This window comes from Leucopleurus acutus (genome assembly GCF_964270905.1).
Source record: "Leucopleurus acutus genome assembly, chromosome: 3".
NCBI lineage: Eukaryota > Metazoa > Chordata > Mammalia > Artiodactyla > Delphinidae > Leucopleurus > Leucopleurus acutus.
Genome location: NC_139145.1, coordinates 380,280 through 402,404, shown reverse-complemented (window position 1 = coordinate 402,404; position 22,125 = coordinate 380,280). Strand labels below are relative to the sequence as shown.

At 62.1% G+C, this 22,125-nt stretch overlaps 1 protein-coding gene across 1 annotated transcript; it reads right to left on the bottom strand.

The window, feature by feature from the left end:
* Positions 1–7: 7 nt before the first annotated feature.
* Positions 8–20,526, bottom strand: HCN2 (hyperpolarization activated cyclic nucleotide gated potassium and sodium channel 2; the record flags this gene model as incomplete). Its single annotated transcript, XM_082835073.1, has 8 exons — positions 8–870; positions 2,227–2,391; positions 2,581–2,821; positions 6,326–6,472; positions 7,859–8,077; positions 9,093–9,254; positions 10,339–10,762; positions 19,853–20,526. The coding sequence occupies 8 exons, from the start codon at positions 20,524–20,526 to the stop codon at positions 143–145; spliced, it is 2,760 nt and encodes a 919-aa protein (XP_082691199.1). The 3' UTR covers positions 8–142.
* Between the last annotated feature and the right edge of the window lie 1,599 nt (positions 20,527–22,125).

The window sequence follows — 22,125 nt, the reverse complement described above, 5'->3', positions numbered from 1 at the left end:
CCGGGTCGCCCGTCCGACTACGACTACCTACGTCTCCTCTATGGCTTCTGGGGCGGGCGGCCCGGGCTGCGCAATGGCATGGCTTTGGTCTGAGTGACAGCCCCGCCCCGGCCTGGCTGGGCCATAGGGCGGCGCGCAAGGGTCACAAGTTGGACGAGAGACGTGAGCGCGCGGAGTCCAGCGGGTCGGGTCCGCCGGTGGCGCCAGGTGAGGGTGAGGGCGAGGCCGAGTCCCTGCGGTCCGGGCTGGGCGCTGCGGCCCGGGCGGCGGGCGCAGGCCCCAGGCGCGGCGTGGAGCTGCTGGCCGGGCGCACCGAGGCTCCGGGGCCGGGGCCGGGGCCGGGTGCGCCGTGGGGCAGCGAGGGCTGCGAGGCGGACAGCGGGCGCGAGGCGCGGCTCAGGCGGCGCGCGGGCAGCGCGGGCCCGGCGCAGGGCGCAGCAGGTGAGCCAGGCACGCCGCCATAGGGCGAGGTCCGCGGTGCCCGGGGGCTGGAGGGCGCGCCCGGGGGGCTGGCAGCAGGCCCGGGCCCGGGCGAGGCGGCCGTGGGCGCGGGCCCGGGGGGCAAGCGGTGCACGAGGCGCGGCGAACCGAGCGCCAGGGGCCCGACGAGCGGGTGCGCCACCTGCGGGCAGAAGCTCATGGCCACGGCCTGCTGCAGCGTGGCAATGGCCGAGGTGCCCTGCGGCGGCGGCGGCGGCGGCGGCGGCGGCGGTGGCGGGAAGAGGCCGACGCGCTGGCCCAGCTCGGCCTGCTGCACCATCTCGCGGTCGTACTTGACGATCTCCTGGATGATGGCGTTCTCCTGGTTGTTGAACACGCCCGAGTTGAGGTCGTGCTGCACCTTGTGCAGCAGGATCGAGTTCTTCTTGCCTGGTTTAGGGGAGGGGGGCGCGTCAGAGTTGCCTGCTGCCGTGCGCTGCACACACGTGTGGAGCGCCTTCTGCGTGCGGTAGGCCTGCATCTGAGTGCCTGCTCTGTACAGTCAGCACGAATGGAGCCCCTCCTGCACACAGCAAACATGCGAAGTGTCTGCTGTGTATAGGAAGCTAAACTAGTACACCTACCGTATACAGCAAGCATGAATCAAGCACCTTTGTGTGTAGCAAACAAACACGTCAAGCACCTGCTTCACACACAAAGCAAGTATGAGACACCCGAATGCTGCTGGCATGCACGGAGCACTTCCTGTATACAGCAAGCATGCATTGTGCACCTGCTGTGTACACCATGCAGGTATCAGACACTTACTGTGCACAGCAGCCCACGCAGACTCCTGCCTGTACACGGCCGGCATGCTGAATGCCTGCCGTGTACGTAGCAAGCATGGGTTGAGTGCTTACTGTATATAGCAAACACATCGAAGCAAATACTGTACAGAGCAAAAATTTAAGCGTCTCTTATAATATAAACATGTTGAGTGCTTTCTGCGTACTGGGAAGTCTTAACAACTCTTCCCTACCGCACCCCATTTTGCTTCTCCAGCCATTCGCTGTCTTTATTCCACACATAGCACCAAGGGCCTCTACCTCTCTGAATCCTGCTCTAGTTTTCAGCAAGTTCTTAGCCATTTCTAAGGTTCCGCCTGCCCGGCCACCTCTCCCTTTACCCAAAGCCACCCCCCCACACACACACACAGGCCAGGCCACCAGATTCCTCCATATGCCCACCCTTATAAAGTGCACATCTGATCAGGTCCTCCCCTGCCTGGGATCATCCATGGCTCCCCAGTGCTCTGACCTACAGCCCAAGCGCCTTCCTCTACAGCCCTGTGGCCTCATGTGCCTGGTGCCCGCCTCCCTCCCAGCTTCCCTGAGTCCCTGGACTCCAGGCCTCTGTCCCACCTCAGGGCCTTGGCACATGCTGTCTCCACTCCCAGAACATGCCTCTGTCTTTCTACCGGCAACGCCTACCCATCTGGGTCTCCACTTGGAGTCACAAGGACACCCCCTCCTCTGTGACAGGCCTGAGGGTAGCCACCACGTCAGCCTCGTGGGCCACATCTACACCTCCCGGCACACAGTAGGTGCTCAAACATTTGCCTAGGGAGCAGAAACACCCATTTCCCCATCCTTGGGAAACCGGGGCCGTGTCTGGCCAAGGGAGAAAGTGGGTAAAGGAATCTGGTCCGGGGGTCAGAAGGGGCCCTGAGGGTCAGCTGGGCCATGCCACCCCGCTCCTCAGGCGGCCCCCCGACAGCCACTGAGGCTGACCGCTGGGCCCACTCACCGATGCGGTCCAGGCGGTCGATGGCGACCGTCTCGAAGGCCCGCCGCATCATGGGGTACTCCTCCAGCACCTCGTTGAAGTTGTCCACGCTCAGCGAGTAGAGGCGGCAGTAGGTGTCAGCCCGCACGCTCGCTGTGCGCCGGCCCCGCGTCAGCAGGCAGATCTCTGCGTGCAGCCAGAAGCAGCGTCCTCACTGCTGGGCCACACCCAGCGGCCCAAGCCAGCTGTCCCCAGGGCCCTCCCAGCCAGCAGAGCAGTCCAGCCCCGCACCCCCACCGCCCCAGGGCCTTCCTGCTGCTCGGGTTCCCCACCCCGACCTCCGTCTGCCGCCAGCACCCCTGCCCACAGACACACCCCCAAAGTAGGAGCCGTCGGACAGCTTCATCTCCTTGTTGCCCTTGGTGAGCACACTGACCACCCCATGCTGGATGAAGTACATCTTCTTGCCAACGGTGCCCTCACGGATGATGTAGTCACCCGGCTGGAAGACCTCGAACTTGAGCTTGGTCAGCATGGCCGTGACGAAGTTGGGGTCGGCGTTGGCAAACAGTGGCATCGAGGCCACCAGCTTCCGGCAGTTGAAGTTGACGATCTCCTGTAGGGGTGGGAGGTGGGGGTGACGGCAGGGCGCACACCCGCTCCTCCATCGCACCCTACCTTTGGGACTGTTGCACCTCTCAGACCTTCAGTTTGTGAAAGGGATTTAACACGTTAGCCTGAAAGCCAGCATCTTAATAGGCAAACACTGGAGGTTTTGCCACCAAAGACAGGATCAAGAAAAGATTCCCAAGATCCTCTACTGTTGAACTCTGTGTTGGCAATACTGGCCGATGCAGTTAGACACGGAAGAGCATTCAGAGATGTAAGAATTGGAAAGCAAAAAGTAAAACTATCTCTTTACTATCTGTATTAATGGGATTGCCTGAAAAACCCAAAAGAGTCAATGGAAAACTGTAACAAGGGAAATTTGTCAGAATAGCAAGTGGTTAAAAAAACCAACATGAAAACCAAGAGCCTTAAAACGAGTCCACGGGGGCAGAAGTCAGGATGACGGCTATCCTTGGCAAAGAAGCTTCTGCGGGATGGAGGTGCTCCGCGTTTGAGCTGGGTGGGGGTCATGTGGGGATTTCACCTGACGGAACATCCATCGGGTGTGCCCTAATGACGGGGCACTTTGCTTACCTTACAAAGAAAATCGGGCTTCCCTGATGGCGCAGTGGTTAAGAGTCCGCCTGCCGATGCAGGGGACACGGGTTCGTGCCCCGGTCCGGGAGGATCCCACATGCCGCGGAGCAGCTAAGCCCGTGCGCCACAACTACTGAGCCTGTGCGCTAGAGCCCGCGAGCCACAACTACTGAGCCCGCATGCCACAACTACTGAAGCCTGCGCGCCCTAGAGCCCATGCTCCGCAACAAGAGAAGCCACTGCAATGAGAAGCCTGTGCACTGCACAGAGTAGACCCCGCTTGCCTCAACTAGAGAAAGTCCGCATGCAGCAACAAAGACCCAACACAGCCAAAAATAATTAATTAAAAAAAAACCCACAGCTTTTGTACAGGCAAACGAAAGGCACTTCGAAGAAGACGTAATGGATGAGAAGACCCCATTTCCACCCACATAAAGAGCTAAGTAAGATGCCATGGCACGAGTTTACCAAGACATGGCCAAATCTATATGAGGAAACGTTGAAAACCCTCCCAGAGGCACAGAAGAGCCTTGAACACATTGTGTCCTTAGAGAGCGCTGCTCACCATCTTCGAGACGGAAGACACCCATTCTCCCCGGGCAGGAATACAGGACACAGAGCCCTGTGGAAATGCCGCCCGGCTCGCTTCTCGATAACCGGGGCTAGTCAAGTGCATTTAGAACAAATGAGCAGAAGTAGCAGGAAGCCCGTGACAAAGACAAGCAGGGAGGGGGAACTCACCCTCTAAGACACCGAAGCACATCGCAAACCTCTGCGATGCAGAGTGGGTTTGGCGCACACAGAGCAGACAGGCCGATGGGACAGATGAAAAGTCCAGAAATAGACCCAAGCAGGAGGGAACTTCAGCTTAAGGTGCCCCTCCCCCACCAAGTCTCGGGGCAGAGCCAGATGGTTCAGCCCCACACAGCAGATAAGACTGGATCCCTTCCTCACGCCAGATTCCACGATAAATTCCAAAGGCATAGGGGGCCTACATGCCAATAATGAAACTCTACAAGTATGAGAAGAAAACGTGGGCAAATTCCTCTAAAGCCTGGGTGTGTACAGCAAGCAGGTATTGTGCACCTGCTGTATACAGCGAGCATGTATCGTGTGCCTGATGTCCGCAGAGAGTAGATATTGAGAACCTACTGTGTACAGCAGTCAGGTGTTGAGCACCTGCTGCGTACAGAAGGCAAACACTGAACACTGTAACACTCGCTCTGTTACACAAGCACACATTGAACACTTACTGTGTACAGCAAGCATACATGCAGCACCTGACGTACAGGGCATAAAAATTCCACACGTGGGGGAATAAAACCACAGTAAGCAAGTTTTAAAGATAAAATGGCCAGGGACCTCCCTGCTGGTGCAGTCGTTAAGAATCCGCCTGCCAATGCAGGGGACACGGGTTCGAGCCCTGGTCCGGCAAGATCCCACAGGCCACGGAGCAGCTAAACCCGAGAGCCGCAACTGCTGAAGCCCGCGTGCCTAGAGCCCATGCTCTGCAACAAGAGAAGCCACCGCAAGGAGAAGCCCGCTCGCCGCAACTAGAGAAAGTCCGCATGCAGCATCGAAGACCCAACGCAGCCATAAATAAATAAATGAATAAATAAATAAATAAATCGCTCCCAATCTTCAAAAAATAATAAAAACAACAAAAAGACCAAAAGTTCTGTAGGAAAACAAGCAAAAGTTATGAACAGTTTACAGAAAGAAATGCAAATAAGCCCCTGATGGCAGGAAAATAAGAGAATCGCACCTGAGGGGTGCACCTCTCACCTGGGCGTTTTGGGACCGTCTCCCTCGTGGCGCCCTCGGAGGGGAATCTGGACAGACCGGCAGGGCCCCGACCCCACCCTCGCCTCTGCCCTGTGCCGCGAGCTCCTCCCACAAAGCATAACAGGACCCAGAGAGGGAGCGCCAGGCACGGACACCCCGGAGGCCTGCCCGCCTTTGTTTTGTTAAAAAGGCAGAAAATGGACGGAGAGAGCAGGAGGAAACCGGGCAGAGGGACAGGACAGAAGACGGGCATTTTCTGAATATATCTGGTTTTGTAAATTTGACTTTATGTAAACACCTAAGTAATGATCAAACACAGGTCGCCAGGTGCCGGCGGGAGGGGAATGGGGAGTGAGGGCCGGGTGTCCTGAGCAGCCGGGGAGGCCAGGCCACGGGATTAGGCGGCAGTGGTGGCACCACTCTGAATACACTCTGCACGGCATTTCATGCGTTTTGTGGTCTGTGACGTGTTTGTCTGTAAATGAGTGAATGAATGAAAATAATTACCCAGCGAATATTTTCACTGCAGGTAGCCACAGTGCTTGCCTGCTGGGAGGCACCTCCACCCTCAGGAGAAATCCTAGCGCCCGTTCCTGTCCCTCCTCAGGGCCACGCAGGCTCACACTTGCCTCTGTGAGTCGCCCCAAGCCCCTCCCCACTCCGTCCCTCCCAGAGCTTCCCCTCTGGCACCACCTCCCTGGAAACAGGGCAGGGCACACGGCTGGCGCCCAGTAACTGCTTGCTGAGGGTCACGGGTTGAACTGTCCGCCCACCACCGTCATACGCTGAAGTCCTGAGCCCTGGTACGTGTGAACGGGGCCAGATGTGGAAACAGGGTCTTTGCAGGTGTGATTGGTTAAGATGAGGTCGTGCTGAACCCAGTGGCTGGTGTCCTTACAGAGGAGGGGACACAGAGACACAGGAACAGGCCACGTGAAGATGAAGGAAGAGGCCAGGGTGATGTGTCCACAAGCCAAGGACACCGAGAACCATGGGCCACAACAGGAGCTGGGAGGGGCAGGAAGGACCCTCCCTGGAGCCTCTGGAGTGAGCACCCCGCCCCTCACCTCCTGCAGGGGCCCGTGGGGCTCCCCCAGGACCCTCCTCCGCACGCGGACCCCCACCTCACCTCCCGCAGGGGCCCATTGAGCTCGCCCAGGATGCTGTCCTCGTCGAACATCTTGCCCTGGTAGCGGTGCTCGTAGTAGTCATGGATCTTCTGGCGGAAGTCAGCAGGCAGCTTGTGGAAGGACATGTACTGCTCCACCTGCTTGTACTGTAACAGGGCAGGGGGGGGCCCGGGTCAGCGGCCGCCGCTCCCGAGCCCCCGCCCCGAGTGGGCCTCGACTTAACAGTAACACAGTATGAGATGCCCAGGGCGATCTGAACTTCAGATAAACGACCAAAATGCCCCAGATAAGGATATCCTGGGCAGGGGACTTCCCTGGTGGTGCAGTGGTCAAGAATCTGCCTGCCAGTGCAGGGGACACGGGTTCGAGCCCTGGTCCTGGAAGATCCCACGTGCCGTGGAGCAGCTAAGCCTGTGCGCCACAACTACTGAGCCTGCGCTCTAGAGCCCGTGCGCCACAACTACTGAGCCCGCGCTGCACAGCAAGAGAAGCCACTGCAATGAGAAGCCCACGCACCGCAACTAGAGAAAGCCCACGCGTAGCAGCGAAGACCCAACGCAGCCAGAAATGAATGAATGAATTTAAAAAAAAAAGTTATTGCTATGTCCTGAATTTCCTTTTTTTTGGCCATACCACACGGCATGCAGAACTCCCCCTACCAGGGGTGGAACCCGTGTCCTCTACAGTGGCAGTGTGGAGTCTTAACCCCTGGACCACTGGGAAGTCCCGTCCTGAATTTCATCTGGCAACCCTTTCCCGCCACCAGCACCCCACCCCTAGCCCTTAGAGGGGGCTGTACTGGCCCCCGCCCCAGAGGTCCCAGACCCTTTGGTGGCCCTGGCTCCCTTCCCCAATGATCTTTCTAGAAATCAGCCCAGCCCCGCCTGGCCACAGCTGCCCTGAGCTCAGCGGAACCCGTGACGGCAGGCGGGTGGCGGCACCAGCTCATGTTTGGGTAGCAGGCTGGTGGCTTCCGGACAGCCGGGGTGCCTGGCACCAGGCCCAGCTGACCCAGCTGACCCGACTGCTGGGCACTGCTTGGGGGCTTGCAGCTGCCTGGCCAAGGCCAGCCACCGGATAGCAGTGCAGGGCCAATGGGGCGATGTCCCAGGGACCAGGCCCCCCTTGGCCTCAGGGAGGGGAGACTGAGGCTGACCTCCAGAAAGGGCTGGCCTGTGGGGTCGCACCCGCCCTCTCTCGGCCCTTCCCGGCCCACAGCCCTTGGATTGGCTCCACGGAGGTTCCCCCACCAAGGCCAAGTGCCAGGATATCCTTGCTCCCCCAGAGGCTTCCCCCGTGTCCTTGAGCGACCCTAGGACCCCAGCCCCTCCCGAGATGGCCCAGAGACCTTCCCCCCCGCCTGGAGCCCCCTGATGCCCCTTGGACTGGCCCTGTCCTGTTCGGACCCCTCTGGCTTCCGTCCCCTTCCTTGGCCTGTGTCTCCCTCAACCCCTCCTGCCCTGTCCCCCTCCAGGCTCCAGACTTCCTTCCTCCACAGAGCTGGGGGGATGTGGGGTGCCGCCCCCTCTCACCTTCTCCTGGTACTGGCGCCGCGAGGAGTCCAGCGACTGGATGAGGGCAGTGGCGTGGCCGATGAACATGGCGTAACAGGTGGCGCCCACGATCATGCTCAGCATCGTCAGCCAGATGTCCGTCATGCTCTCGGGTGCCTGCCGCCCGTACCCGATGCACAGCATGTGGCTCATGGCCTTGAAGAGCGCGAAGGAGTAGAGCTCACTCCACGAGTGGTTCTGCAAGGCCACGGGCGGGTGGGCGGGTGGGTGGGCGCTCGCGGCCCCCAGGGAGCCCCTTGACACACACCACCCCCCCAGGGCCCCGCCTGCCCGTCCTCCCCCAGGCATCCAGGTGGTGAGCTCCGTGTCTTCCCGAGGTAACCAAGGGAAACTGAGACTCAGGCAGCTGACGTGGCTGTGCGCACACGTCACAGCCACTCAGCAGCAGGTGCGGGTCTGAAGCCGCCTCCCCACTTCAGTCCTGGGAAACTGAGGCTCGGAGGGGCCAGAGTCTAGCCTTGGGGGCTCAGGAGCCCCCACCACTTTTCAGCCTCTGATGAGAGTGTCTGTGAGGCCAAGAGAATGGGAAAGTTCCGGGGACCCCGGAGACAGTGAGTTGGGGACACTGGCATCTGGTCAGAGGGGCGGAGAGGGGGGAGGCATCAGGCAGGACCAGGAGCCCTTCCCAGTCCTCAGCTGACCCGGCTAGGGGAGGGGGCGGCGGGCCCCGTTCAGGAAACAGGACCACATGCCTGGGTGTCCGGCCAGACCGTGAGCTGCCTCAGCCAGGCAGCTGTGCCAGGCGCCGGCTGGGCACCCACGGGCTTTCCCTCCGCTGCTCCCGCCCGTCAATGCCCACCTGCCCTGTGCCCCACGCGCAGGAGGAAAGCTTTTAACACTCAGCATCTCAGCCAGAAAGTAATAGGTGCTTGTGAGTCTCCAATTTTTATCTCTCACGGCCCATGATACCACTTTTCCATTTGAGGGCTATGATATAAAACTGTCTTTTAAATACATGTACGCAAATTAAAAAGTGGAATGCATCGCAAAGCACAGTAAGCAGATGATGCGATCCCTGGGGGGCAGAAACTGTCCTATAGCCCTCAAACGGTCAAAGATCTCCATGGTCCCGGGGTCTGCAAGGCAAGGCTCGAAGTCGGATAGCAGCCCAGAGGGGCGCTCACCCCCACAGGAGTGTTTCAGGCGCCGTGCGCTCCGGGAGCGGTTGTGGGGCGGGGGGCTCGGGGCTCACCACCATGCCGTTGATGGAGACCCAGCAGTTGCGCGGGAAGTCCTGCAGCATCGGCACTAGGAACTGCAGGCAGCCGTCCCAGTGGCACAGGAGCAGCATCATGCTGATGAGGTTGCAGATGCGCATGACCGCGCTGGCCAGGTCATAGGTCATGTGGAAGATCTGGGGGGTGGGGCGGCGTCCGTGAGAGTCCCGCAGACGGTGTGCGAGGGAGGGGCCTCCGCCCACGGCCTCTTGCGACCCGGGCAGTGGGAGGACGAAGCCCTCCGCAGGGCCCACTCCCCTTGGGAGCCGCCCCACCTCACCACGCCCCCCACGCGGCCGGTGGGGCCCCCGCTCCTGTGAGACCCGTTGCCTTTCAAGGTAATGCAGCACCCTGGACTAGAGCACATGGCCCCCTGCTCGGCCTGCCGCCCCGGGCGCCCAAATCTCTCTGCCTGGCTGTCTGCCCACTGCCCTCTCCCAGGACCACGGCCTCTTTCCGCAGCCTTGTCCCCACCCACTCCCCGCCTCGGAGCCTAGTTGCTGTCCTGGACAGTGGCGGCGACTCTGAGCCCGCGTGGTGGCTGCGGGCTTCAGGCATCAGGTCACAGTCCAGAGGCGGGTCTGAACTTGGGGGAGAGGGGCGTGATTTCGCTTCTCGGAGCCTCAGTTTCCCCGTTGCCACCGGGGCTGTGGAGTATGCCTCTTACAGGGTAGAAGGAAGGAGAGCGGTGCGGATGCGTTAAGCGTCCATGCTGCGCTCCCTGTGACCCCCCCCCCCCCCGACCCTCCACCGGGTACAAGCTCCTGTGACCACGCCCCGTGCCCCCCCGCCCCCGCCCCGAGGCCCAGGTTCCACCCCTAAGGTTCCTAGGCCCCTCACTGCAGTCCCTGTAACTCCGCCCAGTGCCCCACCCAATGACCCCCGCTCGTTTGCCTGTATCCCCACGTGTCCTCTCACTGTGACCATGTCCCTGGACCCCGGTAGCCCCGCCCAGAGTCTCCCATCATGGCCCCGCCTTTTTGTTCCTGGTGCCTCCTTGCCCACCTCCTGCAGCCAATGGCCGGGTCCCATCACGGCATCCTCACCCATCACCACCCCCTCGCTCATCACAACCCCGCGCCCCTACATCCTAGCCCCGCTCCAGCCCATCACGACCCCACAGACCCCACGCCTGCATCCGCGTCACCACTCCTCCTCGCTCATCACGACCCTGCCCACGCCCATGGCCCCGCCCCTGCGCCAACGTGCAGCCGTGCTCACCTCCTCCCATTGGTGGATGTAGCGGATGAGGCGCGACAGGCGGAGCAGGCGCAGCAGGCTGAGGATCTTGGTGAAGCGCACGATGCGCAGGGCGCGCGCCGTCTTGTAGACCTCGGAGTCGATGCCCTTCTCTACGATGAGGAAGATGTAGTCCACGGGGATGGAGGACACGAAGTCTACCACGAACCACGTGCGCAGGTACTTCTTCTTGATCTTCTCGGGGTCCAGGATGATCTCCGTGTTGTCCTCGATCACGATGCCCGTGCGGAAGTTCAGCACCAGGTCCATGAGGAAGAATGTGTCCGAGACCACGTTGAACACAATCCACGGGGCCGTGGTCTCGTCCTTGAAGAAGGTGATGCCCACGGGGATGATGATGAGGTTTCCCACCATGAAGAGCAGCATGGTGAAGTCCCAGTAGAACCTGGGGGCGAGGTGCAGCCGGTCACGCGGTCACACCTCCACCTTTGCGTGGGGCCCTCCGCGGAGCCTGCCTGCCCTACCACACGCGCATGCGCCTTTGAAGACCAGCCCAGCGCTCGCCTCCTCCGGCAAAGCTGAGACTTTGGCCCCGGCTACTGTGGACCCCGCCTCCAGGAAGCCCTCCCAAGCCCCAGACAGCACTCCACTGCCGGCTGGGCTCCCCCAGCCCAGGTCCCTCTCTCTGGCCCAGCCTGACCTTCTCTCCTTGAAGAAGCCGGAGACCTGGAAGAGTCCAAGAGGCCGCTCAAAAATTGACTAAATGTTTCCTAGGACCAAGAAGGCCCAACGTACCTGGCACAAGGCTGCCGTCCAAAAAGCACTAGGGCCGAGCCAGGAGGAGAAGACAGACAAGCGGAGGAGCTGGAGGGGCGGGGGGGGGGGGTTGGGGGGGTGGGAACTGCAGCCAGGAGGGTTGAGTGGCTGGGCGGCCGGGGGCTGCAGGTGCCGGGTGGGCACCGGACACCCCCAGTTTGACATCCAGGTGCAGGACCCCCACCCTGGCCGGACTTCCCAGTGGGGCACCGGAAGGCTGAACAGGGGGCACTGGCTGTCCATCCATTTCAGGTAGCAGCCGGGGGGGCTGGGGACCGGACAGAGGCCAGGGTGCCAGGCCATCTGGGAAAAAGGGAGAAGCCAAGGCCTGCCCGGCAGAGCGCAGGGCCAGGTGGCAGAAGAGCCTGAGGGACGGGACTTGGCCATGGCTTGGATGTTTCATGTGATAAGTACACCTGAAAAAGGGATGACTGGCCAAACATGCCCAGGACCGATACAAGTCCTGGAGGTCCATTCCAAAACTCCACCCGGGAATTCTGTGCTCCCAGAAAAAGGCCCGTCCATCTGAGGAATATTAACGGCCGGGCACAGTGTCCTGAGTCCAGCATTTACCCACGAGGACAGACAGATGCAGCAAAGGCCACATGGAGAGATGCCCAGCCCTGCTGCAATCGATAAAATAGGAAAGAAAACCACTCCAAGGGAAACCTGTCAGTTCCTGAGAAAGTTAGAGTCACCATGAGGCCCCACAATTCCACTCCTGGGCCTTCACCCAAGGACTCAAAAGCAGGGACTCAAAGAGACACTTGTGCACCAGTGTCCACGGCAGCACGATTCACAATGGCCAGAGTGTGGGAGCAACCTGAGTGTCCACCAGTGGATGGACACACAAACACATGTGTCCCTCCACACACAGGGCGTCACGCAGCCACGGAAAGGAGAGAAGCCCCGACACCCGCTACCACGTCGGTGGACCCTGAGACCACGATGCTCAGTGAGAGAAGCCGCACACAGAAGGACCCACGGTGTGTGACTCCACTGATGGGAAACGTCCAGGACAGGCCGATCCACAGACACAGAGTGGGTTTGTGGCTGTAGGGGCCGGGGAGTTTCTGTTTGGGAAGATGAAGCAGCTCTGGCGAGTGATAAGGGGGATGGATGGCTGCACCACGCTGTGAATGTACTTAATGTCACTTGGCGGTACACTTTTAAATGGTTAAAGGCTAACTGTTATGTTATATTTCTGTTAACACGTATACATAAAGAGAAAACCTCCGAGGCCCGGGGTCTCAGTGATGAGTAGATGCCCCAGATGGGGGTCTAAGCCCACAGCCCCTGTCTAGATTCGCACAAAGGAGGGTCTCAAATTCTGAACAGAGTCATGCATCTGATTTTGCCCCTCACGGTGCAGGGAGAAACGCCCACCCCGCGGTGGGTTTCCAGGGCTCTCCCGTAGGCCCGGCGCCCTCCCCATCATGGCCGGAGTCCCCATGTCCTCTTGGAGAAGGCTCTAGCATGTGTAGGCAGGACAGGCCTGGGGGACCCTCAAAGCCTTCCACTCTCTGGGCTCCTCCTGGATGGACAGAAGAAGAGACTGAGGTTCCCAAGGGCTGGAGGGACTCTCCCAAATTAGCAGAAAGCCTGGCCGCACTGGGCTCCCTGTTTTGGGACTCACTGTGAATTGGCTCTGTTCTGAGCAGCCCCCCGAGGGAAGAGCTACAGCACCGCGCCTGCCGGGTGACCCAGGCCTTCCACTTCGGGGAACTGATCCCAAGGAAATCATCCAAGAGGAAGAGAAAACAATTAAACAGTGATTTGTAACAAGATGTTCACAGCAGCTTGGTCTTCCAGAGCCAAGGTTGGAAGGGACCCAATGTCTAAGACCGTGGTGACAGCAGCCAGACCTGGGCTCCCGCCCACTGGCAGGTGTGACCTTGGGCAAGTCCCTGCAGCCCCTGGGAACCTCAGTCTCCTGTCTGTCCGGGAGGAGCCCAGGGAGTGGCAGGCTTTGAGGTTCTCCCCCACCCCCGGCTCTGTCCGCCCACACGTACTGGAGCCTTCTCCCAGTGGCCATGGGGACTCCAACCGTGATGGGGAGAGCCCGGGAAACCCACCTCGGTGTGCGGATGGAGACCTCGAGAGCTGAAAGGGTTGACATGATCTGGGGTGAGTGTTAAGGGCAAAGCCCAAATGACTGCCCCAAAGTCAAGACCTTCCTTTGCCTGGATCCAGACAAGGTGTTGGGCATCTGCTCATCCTCAAGACCCCCAGGGGCCCAGCCCCAACCTGACTGAGGGGCCACACCCGCCTAGTCCCCATTTCCACCACCAGAGCTTCCACGGCAGCGGGCGCTCACGCCCAGGGACAAAGCAAGCAGGAAGGCCAGGGGCACGAGCCTAGAAGCCACGGAGGGGGTGGTTAGAAACCATCTAAACCGGGGGGCCTAGAAACTACCGGGGTCGGGTAGCCACAGCGTAGACGGCCAGGATGAAGACGGCCTCCTCCTTCACAGGCGACTCGTCCTAGACGTTCCCTCCTTTTGTTCTGGGGGTGGGGGTGGGGGTGCAGGCACCACACTTCCCCACTGACAGACCAGAGAGGTGGCCCGGCCAGGGAGGGGTGCAAAGACCTGAAAGCCAGCCTGCCGCCCCCAGGCCTGTGGCCCTTGGTCCTCCTGGAATTGGGTAGGAGGAGGGGAAACTGAGGGCTGGGGCAGAGGATCCAGGTCCCTCTCCCCAGCACCCCCTTTCCTCGCCCTGCCCGCCCCCTTGGGCTGTGCATCCCAGGGCTAATCACTGTCCTTCTCTGAGCCACAATGCCTCCTCTGCCCAACTTTGGCAGCCCCTCCCGCATCAGGCTGCCCCAGAGACCCCTGGGACCCAGAGACCCCTGGGACGGGGTCGGGGCCTGCAGGGGCCTGAGTCAGCCCTCAGCCACCCAGGACCTTCAGGGACAGTAATTAAACCTCGTATTGAAAAGTCCTTCCTAACAAACAACGGGCCCCGTCGGGAAACACTCAGATCCCGCTTCCTGCCTGTGCCAGGACAGGAGCTGGGCCCTGAGAGACCAGCAAGGCCGGGGCTCCTGGTGGGGTGCGGGGGCTCAGCGACAACGACCCCCAGCGCCCTGTGGACAGGAGAGCCTGGAACCCTCTCCCGGGCGCCACACCCACATGGCTCTGATGTCAGCGGGGCCCCCACTGTGGGCCCAGCTCCCGCTCCAGCAGCTGCCCCGACCCTTCTCTCTGTGCAGACGGAGAAACCCAGGTGGGAAGTGGTGAAATGACGGAACCCAGGCGGCCAGACCTCCAGGCCACAGCTCAGGACCATGCTGTCACCCTCCCGTCTCCAGCACTTGGGGCCCCTCCAATTCCAGAAGCTGACAAGCAGCCCTATTCTTCCAGGACCGGGCAGGGCAGGGCCAGACGAGGGGCAGGGGCGTCCCGGGAGCTTGAAGTGGCTGCTCAGGGACGCTGTTAACAAGGGTAGCGGCTCCCTCCCTTCAGGGTCAGAGAACCAAGAACCAGGCTGGAAGCAGTCCAGGAATTACCTATCGGATCGGGCAAATCCTAGGGGATTAGGGGCCGGGAAGGGAGGGGGGGTCAGGGATTAAGGATGAGCTAGGGATGGATTATTAGGACCTGAGCCCTCGGATGTGAGTTACGGATCCCAGGCAGGTGTCAGGGATTGGGAAACTGAGACTCCTGCAGGGGAAGATTCCTGAGCAATCCCAAGACAGGGCAGGCTGTGGGGCTGACTGTGTGCAGGCCTGGGGGACATGTGGCGACCAGACAGACCCGGCCCTCCCTCAGGGCCCCCAGCCCAGGGGGGAGACAGGCGTTCCACACAGACAGATAAATGAGTGGGAGGCTTCAGAGGGGCCACTTTAGCCAGGGTGGGCTGGGACGGCTTCTCAGAGGAAGTGACGTGTGGGTGGATAATGGAGAAGGGCCGCTAGGCAGAGTGCGGGCACTGCACCCTGGGCGGATGAAACGGCAAGTGCAAAGGTCCCGTGGCTGCGTGGAGTTTGCCTTCCCGGGCGGCCGGGAGGCCTGGGGCTGGAGCAGGGGTGTGAAGGGAGGTGAGAAGGGGTAAGAAGGGGTGGGAGCCGGGCTCTGCAGGGCCGTGGAGGCCACGGCCATGGAAGGTTTTAAGTGAGAAGGACGAACATGAATCTTGAGATGCCCCTGCCGGCAGCCGGAAGGCAAGGAATGGGCAGAGGGCGGCGCCCAGGGAGGAAGTGGGGTAGCCTGTGCTCTTTGCATGTGGGTTGGGCTTGCTGATGGGGGAAGGAGGCAGGGTCTGTCCTGAGCAAGTGGGTGGCTAAGGAAGGCCCCCCAGTGTCCCCCTGAACCCCCAGGTCATGGATGTTGAAACAGGGGGTGTGGGGGTGTGTGACGTTTTTAAAGCAGTTAATTCAGGGGCCAGAAACTCCAAATTCTGGCAGGAAACCAATGGAGAGAGGAGAGGGGCCTCGGCCACCTCAGGCCCCTGACCCCTCACAGGGACCATGGAGCGTCCTTCCTCCCAGCCGGGTGGGCCCTGGGCCTCAATCCTCCCACCTGGGAAATGGGCATGTCCACCAACCCCCCACTCTGAGTGCCTTCATGCTGGATTCAGAACCGGGGAAACCCTGGCCCCCGCCCCTCACCACCGCCCCAACTTGGGATCATTCAGGGTTTATTCTCATGAGCTGATGCATCCTGATCTCCCGCTAATCCGTAGGGCCATCTGGGGCAGGAGAAGTCCTCCAGCCCCGTTGGCTCTTCAGGCCAGCCCCTCCACCACCCCAGGCCCTCAGGGACCCCACAGGATGTCACACAGATACAGGTCAGCATCCACCTGTCCTGGCTTTGTCTAACCTCCGCTGAGGGCCAGGAAAAGGACCCACTTATCTTTTCCCCACAAACCAGGCCTCCCGGTGGTACACAATTCGGGAACATTGAACTGAGATTCGGCAGCAGCAGCAGGAAAGACTCAGGTCAGACCTCAGAAGCACTTACAGACTCGGGAACGGGAAGAAAGGCCGTGGGAAGCCACTTGCCCACACTGTCTCTAGGGAGATGAAGCCTCTACCCCCCCGACCTGCCCACGCGCCCACACGGCCACGGCTGCCTTGACCACCAAGTGACCACCAACTAAGGAGGTGTTGGAAGTGGCAGAAGAAGCGGACTGTCCAGAACGGGCGGTGGGGAGTTGCAGCCGGGCCCTAGCTGCCTGGGGCACCACCACCCACACCCTCCCCTCTGAGCTCTCCTCCTTCCCGCGAAGCCCTCTCTCTGGCCTCTAGAGCCCGGGGTGGCCAGGTGAAGGAGTTAACTGTATTTCTTCGTCATACATTTTTGGGGGCAGGGGCAGAAGATCCTGCCAGGGCCCCAGGACCTCCGGGAGGCAGTGGCCCAGGCTGTGACCCTCCATGCTGGCCCCTTGGCCGCTCTCCCTGCTTTGCTCTGGGGTGGTCTTCATGCTTGTTCTGACTCAGAAATGGACCTCAGGGTGCAAAGAAGGAAAAGCAACCCTCCTGAACCTGAATCCTTCCTGCTGTCCCTCGAACACGCTTCTCCCCTCCCCCGCCCCCACGGAAGCTCCTAGAACATCTGTATCCGGGCGCCAGCTGCAGTGCTACTCATGGCCCCATGAAGAAGTGAAGACATGCCTCAGAAAGGGCTGGGGCTGTTCCAAAGCTGCCAGGAAACGGGGCTCACGACCTGACTGGCCTTGCCTGGTACCCATGTGTGCCCCTCGGCCGGTTCCCAAAACCATCCTGGGCCCCGCCCCCGCAACGTGCCAGGCCCCAGGACGCCATGGAGGTGGGGGGGAGAGGCAGGTAAGCGTATCAAGGAAAAAAGGCCGCTTCTGAACGCACGGACCGTGCAGACATCGACCGGAACGAGAGAAATGGGGTGCACCACACATTTGGGGAAACCGAGGCAGGGAAGCCCGGAGAGGACTCCAGGCCATGCACAGCGGGCGCAGGCCTCGCCGCAGCCCCTCTGCAGCCCGCTCCTCCGGCCTCGGTCCAGTCACCTTCCTCAAGAGCCCCCCTCCCCGAGGACTGTGCAGACGCCTGCCCTCCCTGGAAGCCCATGTGGCCCGAGGAGCTAGGCGTGACCAAGGCTGTCCCAGTTGACCAAACATGAATTGCTCTGTGCCCATGCCAGATGGGTGCCGTGCCAATCTGAGCAAAGCTGCAGCTCAAGAAAGTGGAGATGCCATGGCCCTGGGCAGGACCTGGGGCTGGGGGAGAAGCCTTGGTCTCACGGCCCAGTTTCCCTTTTAAGTCATGTCCAGGGCTTACCCGGGCACCAGCGGGGATGGTGTCTGCACCGTCAGGTCATGAGGACAAACGGAGCCAAGTGTGGACAAGCAGACCCAGAAAGGCCTCTCCCTACTGCTCCACAAATGGGTCTTAAAACTAACACCCACACGAACACAGAGATGACCCACGGCTCCCCCTGGGCAGCCCCCTTATCTTGAACAATCCCCAGGATGCCTTTCTCCTCCCACTTCTTCTTGGCCTGGACAGGACATGGCCAGGGGCCAGCTTGCCTGACAGCCCAAAAGTGGAGACTCAGGGGCCAGCCTGCCCAGGAATGAATCCCTGCTCTGCCGGGGACTAGCTGTGTGGCTTTGGGCGAGTGACTTTACCTCTCCGTGACCCCCTCTCCTCGCATGTAAATTTGGGGTAGCTGCGGCAGCCACCTCACATCTGACATGAGGATTGGATCTATATTCTTAAGGTGCTGTGGCCCAAGAGGGGCTCAGGAAGCGCTTCTCCGATCATGTGCTTGGGGGGTCTGTCTCCATATTGAATCCGAGGGGTCTAGAAGGGCTCCCAAAACGTGGGGGGTTGTGGAGGCCCCGCAGCACCCCAGCTTGGCAGGGTCTTAAGGTTTTTACTTTGACTGGCTCACCTAGTCCCAGCTACAGGCCCCACTCTTCCCTCCCTCACCCCCATCCCGTTGCTCACCCCCAGTTTACAGTGTATCTGCCCAGGGACCCACGGGCAACTGTGCTGGACGCGCACAAGGCTGGGGACGCCCAGCTCCTTCTCCCAGCAGCCCCCACCCCTTCTGTAGCTGAGAGGAAGCCCAGGGCCACCCACAGCCCTGGATGCTACAGGCGGATGTGCTGGAGGGGACAGAGGAATGGCTACTTTCTGCAGCCACCTCCCCCTGCCCACATGGCCCCCACGTCCCTTTCCAGCCAGCTGACTTTAGCCCCCATTCACAGAGGGGCCAGGTGGGCCAGGGAGCCCTGGAAGTCAAGTTCATCCCCATTTCACAGACTGGAACCATCTGCAGGGGTGCTGAGCCCCCATGCCGGTCGGGCCCATCCAGAGGCACCCCATCTGGACCCCCGGCCTCTCCCAAAGCCGCCGGTCAAGGCTGCATTCACCTCCCAGGACGGTCTGGGGGTGAGGAGCTGGACTCCTGGACATTCTTCCACCCTCCGTTCCTGAGCTGTGTGCCCCTGGGCCTCCGTTTCCCCAGTTGTCAGGCACAGGGGATATGGAGGGCCAGGGAAAGGCAGAGTCCCACAGCTCCGCTTTCCCAGCTCTGGGGATCCAGGAATCTGACCTCAGGCCTGAGGGAGGCGAGACCCGCGGCGTCATAGGATTCGAAGGCCGCTGGACTGCTGTCCGTGGTGCTGAAACCGTGCCTACCCTGAGATCGTGGCCCGGAGGCCTGGGGAGACCCTCTGCACCCCAACTCACACACCCCAGTCACGGACACATCACCTCACACACACACCATGCACACACCTCACACCCACTGCCCGCTGATGCGCACACACTCCCTCTCTCCCCAACACACACCAGTGATCCGCCATGCAGACACACCCCCCAGAGCACTCGGCCCCTGCCCGCCGCAGTCACATGTTCGTGATCACACACACGGCCTGCAATGATGTGCATCGTTCACACTCCCAGGCCACACAGCGCTCACCCGGGAACGGAACTGCAAACATACGCGGCGGCGTGACACTGCTCCAGCCTTGCTCCGAGGCTTTCCACGCACCAACTGGCTTGATTCACATCAGCATCTACACAACTACTGACACCTGGGCACACCACAAACACACGCGGCTGAGCCTGCTCCGGGCCTTGCTCTGAGCCTTTCCACGGATCAGCCAGCTGAATTCACATCAACATCACCACCACTGACACCTGGGCACACCACCCAGCCGCTGGAGCTGATGCGGCTCAGAGTAGACACAGCCGGGGGACACCAGCACGAACAGTGTCCCCTCCTTGCGCAATACCGAGGCCCAGGGACCCGGAACGCGCCTCCCTGCGGCGTGGGACGCAGGTGGAGACCCTGGGACCCGGCGTGTCCGCTTAACCCTTTCTCCGCCAGCCTCTACGGGGTGCGTCCTTCCCGGGCGCCCTTCCTTCCTCCTTCCTTCCGCTCCGCTGCCTCGCCGGCGCCCACGTTCCCCTCTATTCGTCCTCTCCGCCCCTCCGCGCTCAGACCTTGGTCCTGCGGCCCGTGACGTGCGCCCACCCGAAGGGCGGGGAATGTCAGGCTGCGTGGGAGGGGGCGCGCGCCTCCCAGTGTTCCTCCAAGGGCGGCGCCTCGAGCGCCCAGGTCATTCCGGGGCGGGTCCCGGACGCGCCCGAGGTCACCGAGGGGCCCCGAGGTCACCCGCGGGGCACACCGCCCCGCCCTCTCCACAGCGCTCCCAGGACGACCCTTGTGCGCGTCCGCTCGCCGTGCCCCTCCGCGCTGGCCGGCCGGCCCTCCGGGCGGCTGTACCTGAAGTCGCTATACGGGTGGATGATCCAGGCCCCCGCCGACTTGACGCGCTCCTGCTCCCGCTCCACGGCCTTCTGGCTGCCGAACATCCGCAGCGAGAACTTGTTGACACCCGGCTGCAGGAGCGCGCCGAACTGGCGCTGCATGAAGCTGGCCTGGCTGCCGCGCGACTCCCCCGCCGGGCCCGCCTCCTCGCTGCCCGCCTCGTCCGCCGGCCCCGACCCCGCGCCCGGCTCCGGCGCGGGCCCCGCGGCCGCCCCGCGACACGAGAACGACACCTTAGGCCCCCGCGCCGGGCCCTCGGGCCCCGCGGGGCTGCACTGCGGCTCTCCGCGCCCGCACTCGCCGTTCGGGCTGCCCTTGGCCGTGCTCGCCGCGCCCGGGGTGCCCGGGCGGCCGCACGAGCTGTCTCGGCTGCGGAGTCGGGCCCGCTGGCCGCCCTCGTCCGCCGCCTCCGGGGGCGCCGCCTCGGTCCGGGGCGCCTGCTGAGGGGGCGCCGGCCCGGGGCCCGGAGGGGGCGCGGGCGGCGGCGGCTGCTGCTGCGGGGGCGCGGGCGGCGGCGGCTGCTGCTGCGGGGGCGCGGGCGGCGGCGGCGGCGGCGGCGGCGGCGGCCCCGGCGCGGGGGTCGCGCCCGGGCTTTCCCCTGGCCGCCCGCCGCCCCCGCGCGCGTCCATGGCGAGGCGGCGCCGGGCAGTGCGGAGCGGAGCCGCCGCCGCCGCCGCCGGCCCGAGCCCGAGGGAGGGGGGAGGCGGGGGTAGGGCGGGGCGGAGCCGCGAGGGGCGGAGCCGGGGCCGCGGGGGAGGGGAGGGGGCGGGAGCCCCACCTCTGCCCGCGCACACTCCCGGCGCGCCCCGCACGGGTCCCGCGCCCGGGAAACTGAGGCCGCTGGCTCTGGGACGGCCCAAGGTCACGCGGCTCGAGGCCTCGGAAATCCGATCAAGCCTAGTCCCAGAAGGGGAAACTGAGGCCCGCGAAAAAGAGGCACGCGCCCAAGGTCATCGCCGCCGCGCGCGACCTTGACGAGGGGCCTTCTCCTGGCGCTTCAGTTCGCCTCTGTCCAGAGGACACAGCGGGGCGGTAACCACTGACGCTGGGGCTCGGAGAAGTGGAGCCGCCCCCATACTAGCCTCCATCCTTTCTATAGGTTTGAGAATTTCCATAATAAAAGGCCACACGAGCCCTTGCTTTGTCACTTGAGTCCCCGGACAAAGACGTGTTGTGTGGGGAGCGGCAAAGTGGGGTCAGGCCAGGAGTCTCCAGGTCCCACTGTGGCCCCCTCTCCCCCACCTCCTGCATATGAGGAAACTGAGGCCGAATTGGGCCAATAGGAAGAGCCACCCAAGGGTTCTGAGGATCCCCACCTTCAAACAAGGCCCTAAAGTACAGTGGGGGGGCGGGGGGGGGCTCTCCCAAAAGGCTGGTGGGCTTTAAAGTGGGGAAGTGCCCAGGGTCACAGGGGGACCCAGGGTCTGCCACCCCTTCCCACCGGATGCCCACATGTGAGCCCCGTTGGGCTACCCCATTTCTCTGCCCCTTGGGCTCAGGCTCCAGCCAGCCCCCGCCCCATAGGCCCCCAGATCTGGAAAAACACTCGAGGCTCTGCTTCTGGGGCTAGAGCCAGGCTGGGGAGTGATTCCTGGCGTCAGGTGACATAGGCCACAGGCCCAGGATTCTTCCCAGCCTCCACTCCCCACCCCAGCTCAACCAGCGCATCCTGCACAAAGGAGAGATGGGGAGCAGAGATAAGGAAAGGCCTGGAGATACAGGGAGAGGGATGGAAGACCACCGCTGGCCTCCAGGGACCCTCTGGCCTTCTTAGCACTTTCAGGCCTGACATCATATTGGGTGACTTCACCCACCTGGAGGTCAGGACCATGAGGGTGGAGATGTGACATGTCCCTGTGCACAGTAGGTGGGACTCAAGGGCATTGAGGGATGGGCCCATCTGAACAATGGGTGGGCTGAGCCGGGCCATCTCCTGTCCCCCTGCAGGCTGTCCTGAGCCCTGGGGGTCCTTCCAGCGGCCACCTCTGCTGTGTCTTCAGTCAGACCCTGCCAGACCCACAGCCAGATGGGTGGACAGGCTGGGCCGCCGTCTGCCCTGAGTCTGCGAGAGAGAGAGAGAGAGAGAGAGAGAGAGAGAGAGAGAGAGGCTGGGCAAGCAGCAGAGTCGGCAGTGCCAGGCTGTGGCCCGCCCAGGCAGCTGTGTGTTCCAGCTGAAGGGGGATCTTTCATGCTTGCCCTGGGAAGATGTCAGTCCAGGCAGGCCGCCA